Genomic DNA, 17,597 nt, shown 5'->3' with positions numbered 1-17,597 from the left:
TCCTCTTCCTTCTCGTCTCCTCTTTGAGAGATACGTTCTCATGCGATTCTTCAGACTCACATTTAAGTGTTTCGTCGACTGTTTTTGAAGGTGCTGTCCACGCCGCTGTCTTTTCCTTTGACCTGGTCGAGTCAATTTTTTTTTTCTTTTGCCTTTTTTTTTAACAAAAAAAGAAATTGCGTCTTTGTTTTAATTCCTTTGCGTCCTCCGCAGCGATTTTTCAGGGTCGGCGGCGAACTCTCGGACGGCCTCAATAAGTGGGTGATTTTTGTTTAGTTTTCTAATTTTTTCCCCCGTTTTTTGGACATTTCCGACATAAGAGTGAAAAACATTTTTGCCGACTTTGATCACCGTGGAAAGCCGAGACACAGACTGCTGACGGACCGAACCGGACACAGAAACGACAAATCCAGAGCGTTGCACATCCTAAGTGGGTTTGCGTTGCCAATTACAATCAGCCAATCGGAAAGGTGGGACAGCAATTTAGATTTTTGGAGGGAGAACTGAAGTGAATTGCGCCGTCAGATAAACGAGAAGACTCTACTATCTGGGATTGTTTCCGAGTGTTTTTATTTGAAAGAAAACGAATAACCGACAGGTCTCTGGTTCATCCCCCCCAGAGCACGCACGGGAGGAGCCGAGGGGTTTGGGTCTTGGTGTCCCAGGATGGACAGAGACATGACGGACTGCTGCCCCGTGAACGTGGCGCCAGGTGAGGAGAGGAAGGGGCACCTCATCCCCAACGGCAATGGGCACCAGGGCGCCAACGGGAGCCTGGTGTCGGGGGGCGGCGTTGCGACCCCCGTGGTGCGGCCCGGCTACCCCGAGAGGGAGACCTGGACCCGGCAGATGGACTTCATCATGTCCTGCGTGGGCTTCGCCGTGGGCCTGGGCAATGTGTGGCGCTTCCCCTACCTGTGCTACAAGAACGGAGGAGGTAAGGCACCTGTGCCCCTGTCCCTCTCTCTCTCTACCTATCTCTCTCTCCTGTCACCCTCTCCCTCTCTCTGCTCTGCCTGCCCCATCATCACCCCCGCGTCATGTGCCCTTGTGCCATTTCCCTGCCCAGGCTGGAATGCGGCCGTGCTCCGGTGGGTTATTTTCGGCAGGTTACAGCACTGACACCAGAGTCACAGGCACACTTCAGATTCCGACCTGGGGTGGGGGGGGGTCAACGATCAGTGACACTTATACAGTGACTGAAAGACAGGAGGATCAAAATACTCCAGCGCCACAGGGCCACGCTGCTCAGCCTTGCCTCTGTCGTCCCTGTGCTCCAGCTGCACCAGCAGTGTGTGCCTTGTGTTTAGTTTTTTTTCTGCAGCCAAAACAAAACTAGAGTGTGTGCATATATTTTTATTATTATTACAATTATATTTCCTGAACGGGAAATCTAACGGCTTCTTGAAAAGGTGTTACAAGTGGCTGCACACTAGTGAAATCAAGGCATGCTTGACTTTTAAGCGCTTTGGGGGTTTGAGTTTGGCTGCAGCCGTTGCTGCGGCGGCTCGGCTCGGCTCCCGAGGTGCGTATGGACCTACGCACATGTAGATCTCTGTGCACCCCTGTCCGCCTCTCTGTCTTTCAATGCCCCTCTCTTATCCGCCTGCCCATTTGCTGTCACCAGGTGAGCACAAGCCACAGATCAAACCGGGGGGGGGAAGCTGCAATCGGCTTAAAGCTGCCAGGTCGGGTGGGTTGTTCTTAGCGGCGGCAGCGTCTCCCGGCTGTGCTCGCTTTCTCGGTAGAGACGCTGTTTCTACTCCGGAGACCCCCGACCCACGCATCGCTAATCCCGTTTTGTTTCATTATTATTTTAATTGCATTTGATTGTATTTCTTGTCGCGCTCGCTCCCTCGTCATGAAAGGTCCAGCTTCTGTGTGTGTATGCGTGTATGTGTCTGTGTGCGTGTGTGCATGTGTGTATATGTGTGTGCGTGCGTGCGTGTGTGTGTGTGTGTGTGCGTGCGTGCGTGTGTGTATATGTGTGTGTGCGTGTATATGTGTGTGTAAATGTGTGTGTGCGTAAATGTGTGTGTGTGTGCGTGTGTGTATATGTGTGTGTGTGTAAATGTGTGTGTGTGTGTGCGTGTGTGTGTAAATGTGTGTGTGTAAATGTGTGTGTGTGTGTGTATATGCGTGTGTGTATATGTGTGTGTGTGTGTATATGTGCGTGTGTGTAAATGTGTGTGTGTGTGTGTGTATATGTGTGTGTGTGTATATGTGTGTGCGTGTGGAAAAGGCGGCTGCAGTAGGTGAGGGGGCCGCTCGGCCGCTCGGCCCCTCTGTCTCCGTGTCTCAGTCGTCCCTCCCCCTCGGAGCGGCGCTAATAACAGCGGGATTGTGGAGTCGTTTATCAGCGACAGCGTTAGGGAAATAATAGGTTGTCGGCTCTGTTGATTCAGTGGGGGGTTCTTTCTTTCTTTCTTTCTTTTTTCTTTCTTTCTTTTTCTTTCCTGGTGTGCGTTTGCGCCTGCGGTGCAGAGGAAAGTCCCCGCCAGAGACCCCCCAGGGCTGCAGCTGCGGGGGATTGTAGTTTCAGTGTCGGAGGCTTCGCGCTATTGCAGCCGTTAACATGCGGCTTATTTCGGTGTGTCGATTTAAACGGTCCTGAGTGACAGTGCAGCTCCAGGTTCGTGTCCATGAGTCAAGAGATGCTTCTTGCATAGGAGCTGAGCAGAATAATGTTGTGTTTGTTTTTAAATACAAGGACAGCTGTTTGATAGTAATTCCTCAATATCTTAATAGGAAATGTATACGTCCCCAAACCACCAGCAGAGCCGGTTTTTCTGAGCACACTCGCTTTCCATCATCTGACGGGCTCCATTAGGGGGGATTGCGTCTCTCTGTCCATGTAGCCGAGGGAAAAAAGGATTGAAACGGATCAAAATGGCTTAACACCGTGATGCCAGATGGGCAGGACAGAGGAGGGAGAATTGAATATTATCCTATATGTCCAAACACCCGCTTTCTGCATTACTCAACATGGGAATGCAGCTCCCCCCTCCTTGATGTACATATACATGTATATGTATTGCAGACTCAGATCAGTAGGACACAACAGGCCACCACAATCCTATAAACATGCCTGTGATGTTTGGTTTTGTAAAGCATATGCTACCCCCCCCCGCCAACACCTTTTCAACGGACACCACGTGCTTGTTTACCCAACAGACGGACTCTGCCATGTCAGAGAGAGTGTGGCTGTGTCTTGAGGCCTGATATGACAGCTACAGAGGTCACACTGAGAGGTCACAGGCGTCCTCTTCCCCTGTCTGGCGTTCTGTCCCTGCGGTTGGCCGGGGCAGCTAATTGCTTTGAGACCTGTCTGTCCTCGATGAAGCAATCTGATATCGGAGCCCTCGCCAGTGTGCGGGCCGGCGGGCTCCCAGCACAGCGCCGCTGGCAGTCCGGAGACTTTAAAGGCTAATCGGGTTTGCGGTGAGGAAATGCAATAAGTAGTTCAGGGCGGAGAGATAGAGTATCTTGCTGTGATGCAGTCCGGGTCAGAACAGGCAGACTGTGGAGAGAGACAGTGGGGTCCTTTGCAGTCTAAGTGAGTGAGCCGCTTTTTTTTTTTAGATTTTTTTCCCGTTTAAACCCGGCGCTCTTCTGTCGCTGCCCTCCTCCAGCAGCTCACACGACCTTGACTCAACACCGCGCAGCTTAAAGCATCCTCATTCTTTCCCCTCATCCTCGTGTCGGCCGTGCGCATCCTCAAGGATGATTCATGCGCATCGGGTCTATTTTACGCTTTTCTATACATAACACATTCCAAGCCGAATGCGTTGCCAGGCAATGGAAAAGGGGGGGAGAAGGAAAACGCTAGATTTAAAAAGAGGAGGATGTCTTAAAGAAGAGACATTGTCATGTGTTAGACCACCAGCGAGGCGTCTCTGGGGGGGGGGGGGGTTGCGTAAGAGGAGTGGAGCCTGAGGGGGCGACTCCTGTCTCCTCACCGCAGCTCGGTATCCCACTCGCTGAATCACCGCATATCTGGGACGATAGCCGGTGGGCCTGGGGGCAGATCAGGGGGGTGCAGGCTACCAGCTGGGAGAAGCAGCCAGTCAGCAAAATGCAAGGCGTTACGAAGGCGCTGAGAACGGCCTGCATTGCAGTGCGGCACGGGAGAAGCGATGCGGGAGTCACCTTCACATGCTTCCTGGTTATTTGGTTGTGAATGTGACAGCTCAATGAACGAGCCCCACCCCCCCAGGCTCAATGGCTGATCTGGAGATAAGACTCATTGGCCAGTAAGACTATAGTCTACAGTTCAGTGTATCTGAGTTAAACATTACATCACAATACGGGTCAATAATTCCCTTCCCAGCCGCTACTGTGACTGGGAGGGGTGGGGGGTGCTGAGTGAGAAGTCAGAAGCCCTTGAAACGACCAATTTCAGACGCATCTCTCTCCCCGCTCCTCTGACCTTCAGATGCTCACAGCGATGTTTGTTCCGAGCGCACGCAGGCTGCCATGCGCCGCCCGGCCTCTGCCGTGTTTGAGCAGTATAGCATTGGGCGACGCCGGCGCTGTGAGCCCGATCAGGCCGCCAGGCATGCGCGGGGCCGGTGCGCAGCCCTGCAGAATCGTGCTTTGCAGTCACATCTCAAGGCTGCCGAGGATGGAGGGCAGGGCGGTTGTGTCGGTGTGCCCAAGGACCCCGTCTCATAGACACCGGCCACACCGGGCAGCGGCTGAATAGGGCTGCTGCAGCCGGGAGCGTTTGACTGCGTGGCTCCAAATTAGATTGTCTTTCAAAAGAGGAGTTTGCTGCCTTAATCGACAGAGCCCTGCGATCGCAATCTCTGCGCTGCCTGGCAGGGGGCCGGTGCTCTGCCTGCTGGCGGAGTGGTGAGGGAGTAGGAGGCACACATGCAGCTGGATGAGCAGGACCAGGCAGTGTCTCAGTGCTGGGCTGCAGTGTGTTCAGGTCACAGCACTGGGCTGCAGTGTGTTCAATGCCTGAAGGCTGGGCTGCAGTGTGTTCAGTATGTTCAGTGTGTTCAGTATCTCTGGGCCGCAGGGTGTTGAGTAGCTCAATAGTTAACGCACCGCAGAGCGCCGAACAGGGCTGCATTGTATGAGATCAAGGCCAGACAAATATCTGGACCGGGGGTCGAAGTCTCGGCATTCCTCACTAGAACCCACTCGCACTTTCCATTCCTGCCCCCCCCACGGGCAGCGTGGGGCCGATCCATCCAGGCACAGCGGAGCGGCGCTGAAAGCCTTGATTGGCACCCGATCCTGTTTTCATTTCAGGATAGCATTCGTAGATGGACATGCCAGAGGGCTCGGGTTTCTATAATCGGCGGGCAAACGCCTCCAGGCTTCTGTTGAATAATATTGCCCTTACCCCGGGGGGCGGCAGCAGGATCGAACCCGTGTCGGTTTCCACTCTTGGCATCCGAGCAGATGGGGGGGAAGTTCCCCCTGTCGGCAGAGTGAAGCCTGAACTCCTGGGCTGGGCTGGGCTGCATTGTGTTCAGTGTCTCAGGGCTGGGCTGCAGTGTGTTCAGTGTCTCAGGGCTGGGCTGCAGTGTGTTCAGTGTGTTCAGTGTCTCAGAGCTGGGCTGTAGTGTGTTTAGTGTCTCAGTGTGTTCAGTGTCTCAGGGCTGGGCTGCAGTGGGTTCAGTGTGTCAGGGCTGGGCTGGGCTGCAGTGTGTTCAGTGTGTTCAGTGTCTCAGAGCTGGGCTGTAGTGTGTTTAGTGTCTCAGTGTGTTCAATGTCTCAGGGCTGGGCTGCAGTGTGTTCAGTGTGTCGGGGCTGGGCTGTGTTGCTGTGTTGCTGTGTTGCTGTGTTAGTGTGTTCAGTTTGTGGCGCTGTAACCATGCTGACCCCAAGCCGTGTCCGTGAGAAACGAAACACAACAAACAGCAGAGACCCCCCCAGCCTGAGGAGAGAGAGAAACCACCCCCCCGAGCCAGATCACAATGTGGACCACCTCCCAGCCTGTTAGCCTTAAAGACCCCCCAGTCTGGGCCTGTTCTCTCTGTAAGACATGTTGAAAATCAGGTCATTGTTATGTCCTGGTGTGAGCAGACCCTGTATTGTGGGGTCTGATGTGTGTCCAGCGCGCCGATTGTCTCTGCCAGTTTAAAAAAACGACGATCCCTGGGCCGAGGAGCGCCGGGGGGAGCGGGCCGTGTTGCTCCTGGCCCACACGCCTCTCTGCAGTCTGTTTGGTTTCTGTCTCCTGGTTACTCTTCAGCTTGACTTTTAAAACACAAGTCCCTGACGCGAGCGCTATATTATCCCAGAAGCCAGCCTGTCAGACGTGGATGGGAGACGTGATTTGTGCAATGGCTCCCGCGTGTCGAGGCAGTGGGGTGGCGCTGTGCCCCGGCCGCCCCCCGCGGATCCCAGAGAAACATCAGTCCTGGAAGCACAAAGCCACGTTCGCGCGCAGAGAGAGATGCGAATCCCAGAGTGACTAGCGCTGTTCCCCGACCCTGGCACCGTCCTCTAGGTTCTTTTGTTTCGATCAGTCTTTTTTCCCCTCCGCGAAACCCAGCGCCTGCGGGAGCTTGGAGGCGAGAAATGTTGACTCAGCCATGGGTGCCGGTCTGGTATGCGTCTGTGTTCAAGGGAGGCGGGACGGGACGGAGATTTAATGTCTGGACTCGGCGGTACAAAAGGCCCCCTGCACACAAAACCCATACACATTAATCACCAGCCGCACTGCACTCTCCATCTCTCTCTGTGTCTCTGTCTGTCTCTCTCTGTCTCTGTCTCCATCTCTCTCTGTGTCTGTCTTTCTCTGTCTCTCTGTGTCTCCGTCTGTCTGTGTCTCTCTCTCTCTCTCTCTCTCTCTCTCTCTCTCTCTCTCTCTCTCTCTGTGCCAGCTGACCTTATGAAAATGCCATCTGCCATCTTGCTGGTTCATGCCTGCCTTCTCTCAACCCCTCTATAACCAAAGACACACACACACACACCGAAACAACTTGGAGTTCAAACTGACTCTTTTTTTTAGTTTCCCACTCTTAATTTCTCTCCTGTTGACATTTCAGTGACAGTATTTGGGCCCCGGCTCTTATCTCTCGCTCCCAGGACACTAAAAGCCCAGCGTTTTGCTGCTTTCCTTGTCATTTATGACCTGTTGATTTACCGTCGCCAAAGCAAGGTAGCAGATTCCCGCGCCGGTGCTGTGGACACCTCCCACGCTCCGAATCACTGGGCCTGCCAGACATTTCCACCCCGCAGAGCGAGAGGAGTGGAGAGTCCTGTCCTTCTCTCCGTCTCTCAACCAGCTGAGAGAACGACTCGCAACGTGTTTCTGTGAAAAATAACGCCATATTTTCTGAACCCGTTCCGTCAGAGGGGAGGTCGTTATTCAGATCTTTTCTGGGAGCGGGGAGGCTCATTACCTCTCTAAATAAGGACTGCTCTCTTCACAGGAAGTAGCATTGTCAGGGCAGAATGTATAAATAAATGATATTGAGCTAAGGAGCATCGATCCAAGACCGCTTACGACCTGGAGCGTTCTGCTGGTGTCGTGTCAGTCTCACTCGAGCAGTAAATGCCTGGTGGGGAAAAGAGAAAAAGACATTTGCACTGATTTATACATGACCTCCTGCTGTAGTTTTATGACTTTACAGGTGACGGTTTATCAGTCGTCAGTGTGTGTGTGTGTGTGTGTGTGTGTGTGTGTGTGTGTGTGTGTGTGTGTGTGTGTGCGCGCATGTGTGTGTCTGTGTGTGTGTGTGTATGTGTGTGTGTGTGTGAGTGAGTGTGTGTGTGTGTGTCTGTGTGTGTGCGCATGTGTGTGTCTGTGTGTGTGTGTGTGTGTGTGTGTGTGTGTGTGTGTGCGTGTGTGTGTCTGTGTGCGTGTGCATATACGTGTGTTTGTGTGTGTGCGCGTGTGTGTGTCTGTGTGCGTGTGTGTCTGTGTGCGTGTGCATATACGTGTGTTTGTGTGTGTGCGCGTGTGTGTGTCTGTGTGCGTGTGTGTGTGTGCGTGTGTGCGCGCGTGTCTGTGTGTGTGCGTGTGTGTGTGTGCGTCTGTTTGCGTGTGCATGTACGTGTGTGTGTGTTTGTGTGTGTGTGCGTGTGTCTGTGTGCGTGTGTGTGTGTCTGTGTGTGTGTGTGTTTGTGTGTGTGTGCGTGTGTCTGTGTGCGTGTGTGTGTGTCTGTGTGTGTGTGTGCTTGTGTGTGTGTGTGTCTGTGTGCGTGTGTGCGTTTGTGTGTGTGTCTGTGTGCATGTGTGTGTGTGTGTGTGTGTGAAGAATGCAGGGTGTGTGTGTTTATTTTATGTTTTCGCTGTGTGATTACAAAGAGGAACACCTATGTAAGGGAGGCGCACACACGGTTGTGATATTGCAGACAGAGAACTGCCGTTCAGCATCCGAGTACAAAAGAGAGAAGATAAAACAAATAAACGAGATATTTTCCTCTCTGTCTTCCAGTCTGGGACTCTGACTCGTCCGCCAGCTGGTCTGGCATGTTGTTTGACCTCAGGCTGTAAGGGGCAGTTTTATGGCTCTGGACTTTGAGGTGCTGTAATCCGCACGTCTGGCGAAAGGCTCGTGTGTTTTTCCAGCCTCCGTGTTCGCTGGTCCCCTGTTCTTTTCAATCTGCGCTGACGGTCAGCGGCGTGTCTTTCTGTGTCTGCGCTCGAACACGGTGTCGCACGGTTTTGTGTTTTGATCCTTGCAGGCGTGTGTCTGTGTCAGAGGCACTGCGACATGCTGACGAAAGTATCAATTCTAGCATCAGTGCCAGTCCAGTCCCCCCCCCAACCCCCTACTCCCTGCATCATGTGTGTGCGGAGAGGCGTCAGCGTGGGTCGGCTCTCCAGGCCTAGGTTGGTGTCAATGGAAATGAGATCTCGCCCTCGGGTTCACGGGGCATCGCGGCAGATAGACACGACTCGTCAGGGGGGGTTCAGGAGAGAGAGCCCTGCATGAATATTCATCGCAGGATCTGCGGAGAACTTTGGATTTACAATTCCAACATTCATCAACATGTATATATATATATACATTTACAGCACCGTTGTGACCTTTGTACTGTTCTTTGCACTGATGTCCGTGCTCTATTCAAACCTGATGCATGCTGTATCACGCAGTCTGTGCCGTGGTGCTGAACTGCACCTACTGTAATATGTCATGTTCTGCTGACAAGTCCTTTTCTTTCGGCGGCTCCTGTGAGTCGCCCAGGGTTTGTGTGCCTGCCAAGACATACAATACTTCAATAAACTGATTAATACCATGGTTTCTAAGTGACACGGGTAGAAGTGCTGAAGTTCGCACCGCGTGTTCACTGTGAAATGGCCAAAGCTCGGTCGGTGGCTTTCTGGATCCCAGGCCGGGCCCTCCCGAGGTCCTTAACCAAACACCTCCAGCGGGCCTGGCTTTGTTCGTGTGAGAGGGAATCTGGGTCTGGTGTTATTGCACGGGCTTGGTTTTCACCACGCTTATTATGACATAAGGGTTTGTTTTGTTTTATTTTATTGCAAGACCCTGTCAGTCACTCTGGAATGGCATATTTCCGTCTCCCCAGTGGGACTGGCGCTTGTCAATCAACTGAATTACCTTTTCGCGGGGGGGTCAGAGTCGTGATTTAACCCAGCCCTGGGCTGGTCTCAGAAAGCCTGCGCAGGACGGGGGAGGTAATGCAGTTAACTCACACAAAGTCCTGACACGAGCAGCTCGGTGCCAGAGTGCGGCACTTCTCCCCCAGGCAGGAGTGAGGGCCCCTCTCTCCGTCCCAGCCTGCTGCAGGAGACAGAGCACTGCCTTGGACTGCCTGCTTGACGCCGCTATCTCCTCAGTTTACAGCCATCTTACGTTCAAGGTTATTCCACAATAGTTTTCAAGTTCATTTGTTATCTTTCCCTCGCTCCACTACCTCGTGCAATACACGTATTATGTCCTGGTACGTGCTGATGTGCACACACAGAGCGTCCTCCCCTGTTTTCCCGGTGTGGTTGCTGCGGAGATACGGAGTTGATCTGTGATAGTTACAGAGAACCTGATTTGAATATCTCTCGCTGACAGGAGACACACCGCCCGCTGGTCAGCTGTTTGAGGGCCTCCTCTTAAAGCCTCTTGAACGCACAGTGGCTGGACACGAAGACAGAGACTCTCGAACGTGTCCTGCTTCTCTTTTGACGTAGAGGTGTCATCGGGGTTTCCTTTTGCTCTTTTTTTTACCCTCCGAGTGCAGAATTTGCTTTGCTTTTGTGTCAACTGCTTCTAGATCAGTGGCTGAAGCGGGGGGTCAGGGGTGGAGTGTGCTGGGGGGCGGAGGTGTGGGGGCTGTGGGAAAGGTGAGGCGGGCGCTCGGGGGGTTAACTGAGCCCTCTCTCGGCAGTGATGTCAGCGCCGTGGCCCTGCGTGGCCCAGAGATTAGGAGGAGTGTCTGTTAATCTCTTAATCTCTGGCCGGTGTCCAGCGCAGCGGTGTGGAGAGGCATTGCCGCTGAGCCCGCCCGGGCCTCGAGGGCAGCGTAAGTCTGTGTTTGCTCGGGAGGGTTTGGGGTCCGGCCTTCCTACCGCACAGACATGTACACACTCACACAGCAGAGGGAACCAGTGCCTCTCCAATCTGATCAATTGATTGCGCTGTTATCGCTGCTGTAAAAGACTAATGGGCAGGAAATAAGTTGCGCCTGTGATTATTCCCGCCAGGCGGCCGTCACTGTTCGGAGAGCCTACTGCCCCGACGGTATTCGTCCAGGGAGAGGAAATCACCCCTACACCACTTCAGAGGAAGAGCACTTCTGCAGAATAAATAAATTACTCTTCCTGGTAATCTCTCCGTCCCCAAGCTTTCTCCAAGTCTTAATCCCGTGGCAGAGCACACTGTGCCGCTCCTTCACTCCATACAGTCGTGTTTGTGGTGCAGTTCATAAGCAGAGCCGCTTGACAGTCTGAAAATAAATCCACCGCGCTCCCATAGTGACAGGAGAGGACGCCGACTCGCGGTGACGAGGCCCAGCTCACCTGACGAGAAAGAGAAACCAGAACAGGCCGGATCTCAGCTTTCTTACCTCCCTGGCCGCCGCAGCCCCCCCAGGACATCTGAGAGCCGCTGTGTGCTGGGGGGGTATTAATAGTAACCTCTGAACACCAGAGAGTCTAATCCGGGCCAAGCCAGATTTAACAGCGTTTGAAGCCTGTAATAGACACGCACAATTAGACCTGGGCAGCAGGCCAACGACGCGGATCGTGCGGGACGCTCCTCGGGTCCCCTTTGGGACCACATTCCTCACTGCGTCACGTGCGGGGTGGTTTGGGGGGGTTGTTACTCAGAGCTGCAGGATGCGCTGGAACTGGGGTCCCCTCTGCAAGCAGGGCTCGGTCCTCCTCTGAGCAGCGCATCACGGTGAGTGGGGGGGCTGCAGGTGCCGAGCCGCGTATGATCGGAGTTGTGTGGCCCTCCTGCCTGTGGCTCCCTCCCCCTCCCTGTGTCGTCTCAGTTTCTCCCGATATGCCGAGCACCGGTGGCTGCGAAGCTTTAATGGGATTGATTTTAATTCTCGTGACGCCCGAGAGGCCGGCGATCAGATTGAACTGTCAAACACACAGGAGAGAGAGTTTCTATCAAAAAAAAAATGTTATATATATAATTGTTTTTCCCGTCAGTGGTTCATCACAGTTTTACTGAAATTGGTGTAAGCATGACCTTAAAAGAAAAGAGCTTTGTGTGTGAAGTGTGTTACCTCAGGGGGGGGGGGCTGCGGCGGTCTCGGAGCAGACCCCTAGCCGGTGCTGTGTGCATACCAGAGAGGGGGGGCTGCGGCGCACTCGCTGTGCGTGCAGCGGCTGGCACTGATGGAGATCAACTCATTCTCCTCCACGACGCTCTCGTTACAAGCCCGAGCAACCCTCCACTCGAGCGGCTGATGGCAGTCATTACTCAGTGCCATCCCTCGCTCTGCACACACACTGCAGTTTCCTCGCCCGCCTGCATTGCCCCCCCGACTCGCCCGCATCTCGCACCGCCGGGAGCGCCCCCCCCGGCCTCGTAACGCAGTGGGCCGGCATCTCCGTGCTCCTGTGTTGTTGTTTTTTTTTCTCGACTTCTCTCAGCCCTGCTGTGAAATCTCGAATTCCCACTGCGGACATGGAGGTGCAGACGGGGGTGCTGTGTTATCTCTAAATCCGTAGCACGTGGTGGGGGTTGTTATAGCCAGGTGCCAGGTTGTTATAGCCGAGGCGTGCCTTGATCCCGGGGTGGGGGGGTCTGGTAGTGGGTTTGTGTCGCGTCTCGGGGACGTCCGCCGCGGACCAGGAGCTGAGCGGTGCCTCGCGTGGGTCTCGGCTGTGGGACTCGGGCTTTCGATGAAAAACTCCTCAGTGTTTGCGCCGCCCCTGGGTGATTTTCACAGAGCGGATATGCAGTTATTTTACGAATTCAAAGCCCCCTATTGTGGCACCTCGCGTCCCCTCGTCCGGCACAGACCTCCTCCTCCGCCGCGCAGCCCCGGCTCCCCCGGTCACAGAGCTGCCTTTGTCCCACTGTCCAGGGCCCGTCTCTCAGCGCTGCTGGGAACAATAGCCGGCCGCCCCACTCGGCCCGGCTGCTCGTCCCCACAATGGCAGCCCTTCAGAGAGCGAGACGCAGCGCAGGGCAGGGCGGCCGGCCTGCGAGGGTCTGTTCGCAGCTCAGTGACTCCATTGTGACGATTCTTGGTTGTTTCTTTTTTTTTATCTGCACAATCTTTTCCCACCAATCGTTTTGCACGGCCGCGTACCGTCCTGCTGGAGTGGGCTGCTGTGAAGCTTTGTCTCGATGGGGATTTCTTTTCATCTCTTTCTGGTCCTTTATATGCCACCTTTTGTTGGACAGTTTTAACGAGTTACTGGGAAGAGTCTCTGAAGTTAACGACCGTAAAGGAAACTCGTCAGCTCCCTTCATGCACAGCTTTGTCAAGTCACGTCGTGCTTCACAGTTTTAAGTTGATTTGATTTCAAAATGACTGACAGGTGCATAGCTTACATGTGAAAATCCACAGGTAGAAATCGCATCCTAAAAAAACTAGGCAGACGGGCAGGGAAGCTGATAGATGGGCGGGCAGGTTGGGCAGGAGGGCAGGCAGTTAATCCCACCGCTAGCCGGAGGGCCAGGCCTACACAACCCCGCGTGTTGCGTGTGTGGCTGCGTGTGTGTCGTCGCTCGGCAGGCCTCCTCCCAGAGCCAATGGCAGACGGGCTGCTGTCACTGCGGCTCATGAGTTCATTCAGTGCGGCACGCTGGTCAGCAGATAACGTCCCTCTCATCCCTGCTGGTGCGCCCCTCCCCCGCCTGCATCCCTGCCACCCACCCACCCACACACACACACCTACACACACACACGTCCTCTCCCTCTGACAGCGCTAAGCCTCTGCTGCCTCCGCCGCTGCTGCTGCTGTCAATTTTCAGATCTCCCAGCAGAGGATTATGGGTAGCGACGGCCCGCTCGGCTCTGACTGGAGCGATTTACACTGCAGCAGCCGACGCAGCGTCAGAGTCCGGACAGGGTGGGGGGATTGCAGGCCAGTTCCACGTGCTGTCGCTCTCGGTTCTAGAATGGCATTCCGCGTCATTTAGAGTCCTTCAGTTGTTTAGTGTCAGGCGTGTTGGGAACTGCCTGTCCTGTCCGCCCCGCCGCCTCCCTCCCCGTCTCTCGGTCACTGGGGGTTCGGGATCGCCGGGTATCGCCGGGTGATGAGTGAGGGGGGAGATTCAGCCAAATGAACTAAAATGATCACTTTGGGACGGAACGTGTTAATGGAACACCTCGGGAATGGAAAGAACAGTGTTGTGGTCAGAACACGGCTTTCTGAACGTGACGCTTCTCGTGTGTCAGAAGATCGGTACAGATCCATGTTTTTCTCTCCTCCTCCTCACATGCCCTCTGTTTGATTGACAGGTCCTGAGGCGGAGCTCACAGGAGGAAGAGGAGGAGGAGGAGGAGGAGGAGGAGGAAACTTGCTCATTCAACCTGTTCCTTTTGTCCTTTGTCCTCTCCGCAGGGGTCTTCCTCATTCCCTACATCCTGATCGTCCTGGTGGGGGGGATTCCCATCTTTTTCCTGGAGATCGCTTTGGGACAGTTCATGAAGGCGGGCAGCATCAACGTGTGGAACATCGCGCCCCTCTTTAAAGGTCAGTGTCTGTAGCCCCCCAGCCTCGTTCTGCTGTGTTCGCAGAGCAGCCGTGGGGGGGCGGTTGATCTTTGGCCTGCCTGCACACTTCCACACCTGCTCTTCCTCACCGCGGTGCCGGGCTCCCTGCGGCGCTCTCCGCTCGCTCACACCTGGGGCAGCAGCAGCAGTAGTATTAGCAGTTGCAGTAGCAGCAGTAACTCAGTAGTAGTAGTAGTAGTAGCAGCAGCAGTAGTAGTGTTAGCAGTTGTATTAGTAACAGCAGCAGCTCAGTAGTAGTAGTAGTAGTAGTAGTAGCAGTGTAGCAGCTCAGTTGTAGTAGTTTTAGTAGTAGTAGTAGGACTAGTAGTAGTAGTAGCAGGTGTCATGAGAGTGTCACCGCAGGGACAGTGGTGGGGTGAGGAGGACCCACAGACACGAGTCCAGCTCTTGGCACCCCCTTGAACAGACCGTCATGTGGGCTCTCTCTGTCTCTCTCTCTCTGTCTCTCCCTGTCTCTCTCTGTCTCCTTCTCTCTCTCTCTCTCTCTCTCTCTCTCACTCTCTCTCTCTCTATCTCTGACTCCTTCTCTCTCTCTTTCTCTCTCTCTCTCTCTCTCTCTCCTTCTCTCTCTCTGTATCTCTCTCACTCCAGAGCCCGTGGCACAGTGGGGCGACTGGGCCTTTTTCAAGGAAATCGGGCAGATCAGTGTATTATCCTGCTGTGACTGTAGCGATTTTAATTTGTTGTACATGTCGGATTTAATCCAGCCCGCACCTGGCTATAACAACCCCCCCCCACGCGCTACGGATTTAGAGAAAACACAGCCCCCCCCATTCCGTCCAGTGGTTTATAAAAAAACGAGAAAAAATCGGAAAAGACGACAAAGCGTTTCCTGCGGAGGAGATTTTGTGTTTGTGTGTGTCTGTGGTTTATTCAATTAAAAGGCTTGGGTGTTGGAGCTGGAACTCGCTCTGGGATTCTCCGGGGTTCTGTTTCGTTCATTAGCTGTAATCCTGCGCACAGCTGAAGCAACAGAGGTGTCTAATGAACCTGCAGTGCATGCAGGGAAAGGCCAGCTGTAGACAGGAGAGGAAATTATATACTTATACATGTAATTGCTTATTGGGGAAAATAAATTAAGTGTTTTTAAAACAGGATCACGTGACTGGGTGTGAGACCTGCGAGGAAATGCCTGGAACCATCTTAAATTATTTGAATGGCGTTAGTTCTGCTCCGCAGCCCGCTGGCTCGATCAGCGTGGACCTCTCTCTGAACCGCCGGGCCGCACTGCTGCCCCGATGCCAGGAGTGTAAACCTTTTCTCAGGCGCCGTTTCCGCACCACCGTGTGAAACCACCGTCGGTGCGCTCCGTGTTTCCACCTGCGACTTGCCCCGATCCCCCCGGCCTCCACACTGTCGCCCCCCCACAGTCAGATGGACCTAATTGTGATCGGCGCCCGTAATGTTGCCCGGAAAACTTTGAGGGATCAATACACATTAAACCTCTCTGCCCTTAATGGCCGAGAGGCCGGGGAGAGAGCTCTGGCACAACGCGGTGTGCTCCACTCGTGCGCGTGTGTTTGTTTTGTGTGCGTCTCTTGGCAGACACCCAATCGCTTGTAAAATGGAAGTCAGGTTTTCCCGGCTGTGGTCCCCAGCACATGTGCCAGGGCAGGTGACGGACAGGGTCCCCGTGCTGGCACATGGCCACCGACACACGTGAGACACAGCGCGCTCTCACTTGCTCCACAGACGCGCATCGCAGCTCCGCGTGCTCCATCACAGCATGAAGCATCGCAGACGCCAGCACCGCGTGTCTTTCTGAGAGGAACAGCAATCAAAAAGACAAGCCAAACATAGAGAGACGGTGGGGGGGGGTCAGAGCTGTTCAGACTTGCATTGAACCCATTTTACACCACCGACGGACCGTATTTGGGCGCTTGGTGTTTGATCAATGCTGCAGAGGGACCGGCACCGTAGACCGCGTTCACAACGGCGTTGGTTGCCGTGTTTAGTGGGGACGGTGACCGCGAGTTGCAGGACGGGCGCGTCGGCTCAAACTAATAAAACCCTGATGAAATAACAAGCACCAACTGCCCTGTGTCTCTCCGCCCCGCCAGGCCTGGGCTACGCCTCGATGGTGATCGTGTTCTTCTGCAACACCTACTACATCATGGTGCTGGCCTGGGGCTTCTACTACTTCGTCAAGTCCTTCAGCGCCACCCTGCCCTGGTCGACCTGCGACAACCCCTGGAACACGGACAGCTGCATCGAGATATTCCGGCACGATGAGTGCCACAACGGCACCATCGGCAACGCCACCTTCGGCAACATGACCTGCGAGGAGCTGGCTAACGGCCGCTCGCCCATCATCGAGTTCTGGGAGTGAGTGTGTATCCGTGTCTTCCCTCTCCTCTACTTTTTCTGTCCTCTTGTCCTCTCTCGTCCTGTTGTCTACTCCCACTCTCTGAAATGTCTTCCTCTCTTCTCCTGTCCTGTCCTGATGTTTCCCCTCCTCTCCACCCCTCCCAGTCCCCTCTCCCATTCTCTCCTGCCCTCCTTACTTCCCTCTCCCCTTCTGTTCTCTCTCTCCCCTCTCCTCTCCTCTCGTGTTTGTGTGTGGGGGGGGGGGTTCTGTGAATTTTCGGTTGGTTGGACTGTGCCTCAGCAGTATGATATGATGGCTGCTCAACTCTCGAAGCCTGATTTCGGTAATCACCCGGTCGCAGCGTTCTGCTTCATTAGCACAGGCTGTGTGTGTTGAGTGACAGAGCTGGTAAGAATAATTGCAGTCAAAACATTCCCTGACATGACCACCGTAAATCTCACTTCCCACTTCCTGTGAATGATTACTCAGAGCAGAGGTCTCGGGTTGCCCAACGAGACGGGGATGTGTCTCTCCGCTCGCTTATCTGCCTGACTTTGATGAGCCTCTGAAACCGAAAGCTAAAGTTGCAGGCACGATGTTTAGTCAGTGGGTGCCACAGTATTTATTGTACCTGAGATCATGGGCTCTCTTTTCTCGGCTACAAGAGGTCTTCCTCAGACGGTTTTTGCTTTGAGAGGACGCTGTGACTCGCAGGACAGGGACAGGTCAGGGAAATGGGAGGAGACGTCTGTGGCTGTGTGATGCTGTGCCACAGTAACTCTCCATTGGTAATGGCGGGTTGGTGTCAGCAGTGGTATTCCAACACTGCCTGTCACGTCCGGGGGTCTACTCTGAATCCTGGCTCAGTGGGCTCCCGGCGAACCCCGCAGCCCTGTCATGCGAGGGAGAGGCCAGAGCCCTCAGCTGTGCAGTAAATAATTACGGTTGTAAATGGCCTCCCCTGCGGCTCCGCTCCGGCTCGCTAATGTCTGTTGCCCACTGAAGCATCATGTTTACATGGGAGTCGGCGACCTCTGAGAGGGAATGGGTTTTTTATGGCCTCTGTTTTGTTGAAACTGAACAAGAAATCAGCTCTGTCTGAGTGCAGCTACCCAGGCTAACGCTGGCACCAAATCGCCTGATATTAATAATAGTA

At 54.2% G+C, this 17,597-nt stretch overlaps 1 protein-coding gene across 3 annotated transcripts in view; it reads left to right on the top strand.

The window, feature by feature from the left end:
* slc6a8 (solute carrier family 6 member 8) overlaps positions 1-17,597 on the top strand; it is a 35,796-nt gene that overhangs the window by 273 nt on the left and 17,926 nt on the right. The window contains exons 1-4 of one of the 3 annotated variants that reach the window (XM_066710062.1): positions 1-470; positions 621-937; positions 13,961-14,092; positions 16,194-16,458. The exon at positions 1-470 is cut by the window's left edge and continues 273 nt beyond it. In XM_066710062.1, the coding sequence (XP_066566159.1) occupies positions 667-937; positions 13,961-14,092; positions 16,194-16,458 (668 nt within the window). In that variant the 5' untranslated portion in view covers positions 1-470; positions 621-666. Of the gene's footprint in view, positions 938-1,561; positions 1,628-13,960; positions 14,093-16,193; positions 16,459-17,597 lie in introns of those variants that run through there. The other 2 variants (XM_066710061.1, XM_066710063.1) reach the window with 2 other exon arrangements.

The sequence above is a fragment of the Amia ocellicauda genome, chromosome 7 (genome assembly GCF_036373705.1).
Source record: "Amia ocellicauda isolate fAmiCal2 chromosome 7, fAmiCal2.hap1, whole genome shotgun sequence".
In the NCBI taxonomy this organism is placed as follows: Eukaryota; Metazoa; Chordata; class Actinopteri; order Amiiformes; family Amiidae; genus Amia; species Amia ocellicauda.
Note: the sequence above shows the minus strand (reverse complement) of the source record. Positions and strands in the feature narration are given on the sequence as shown.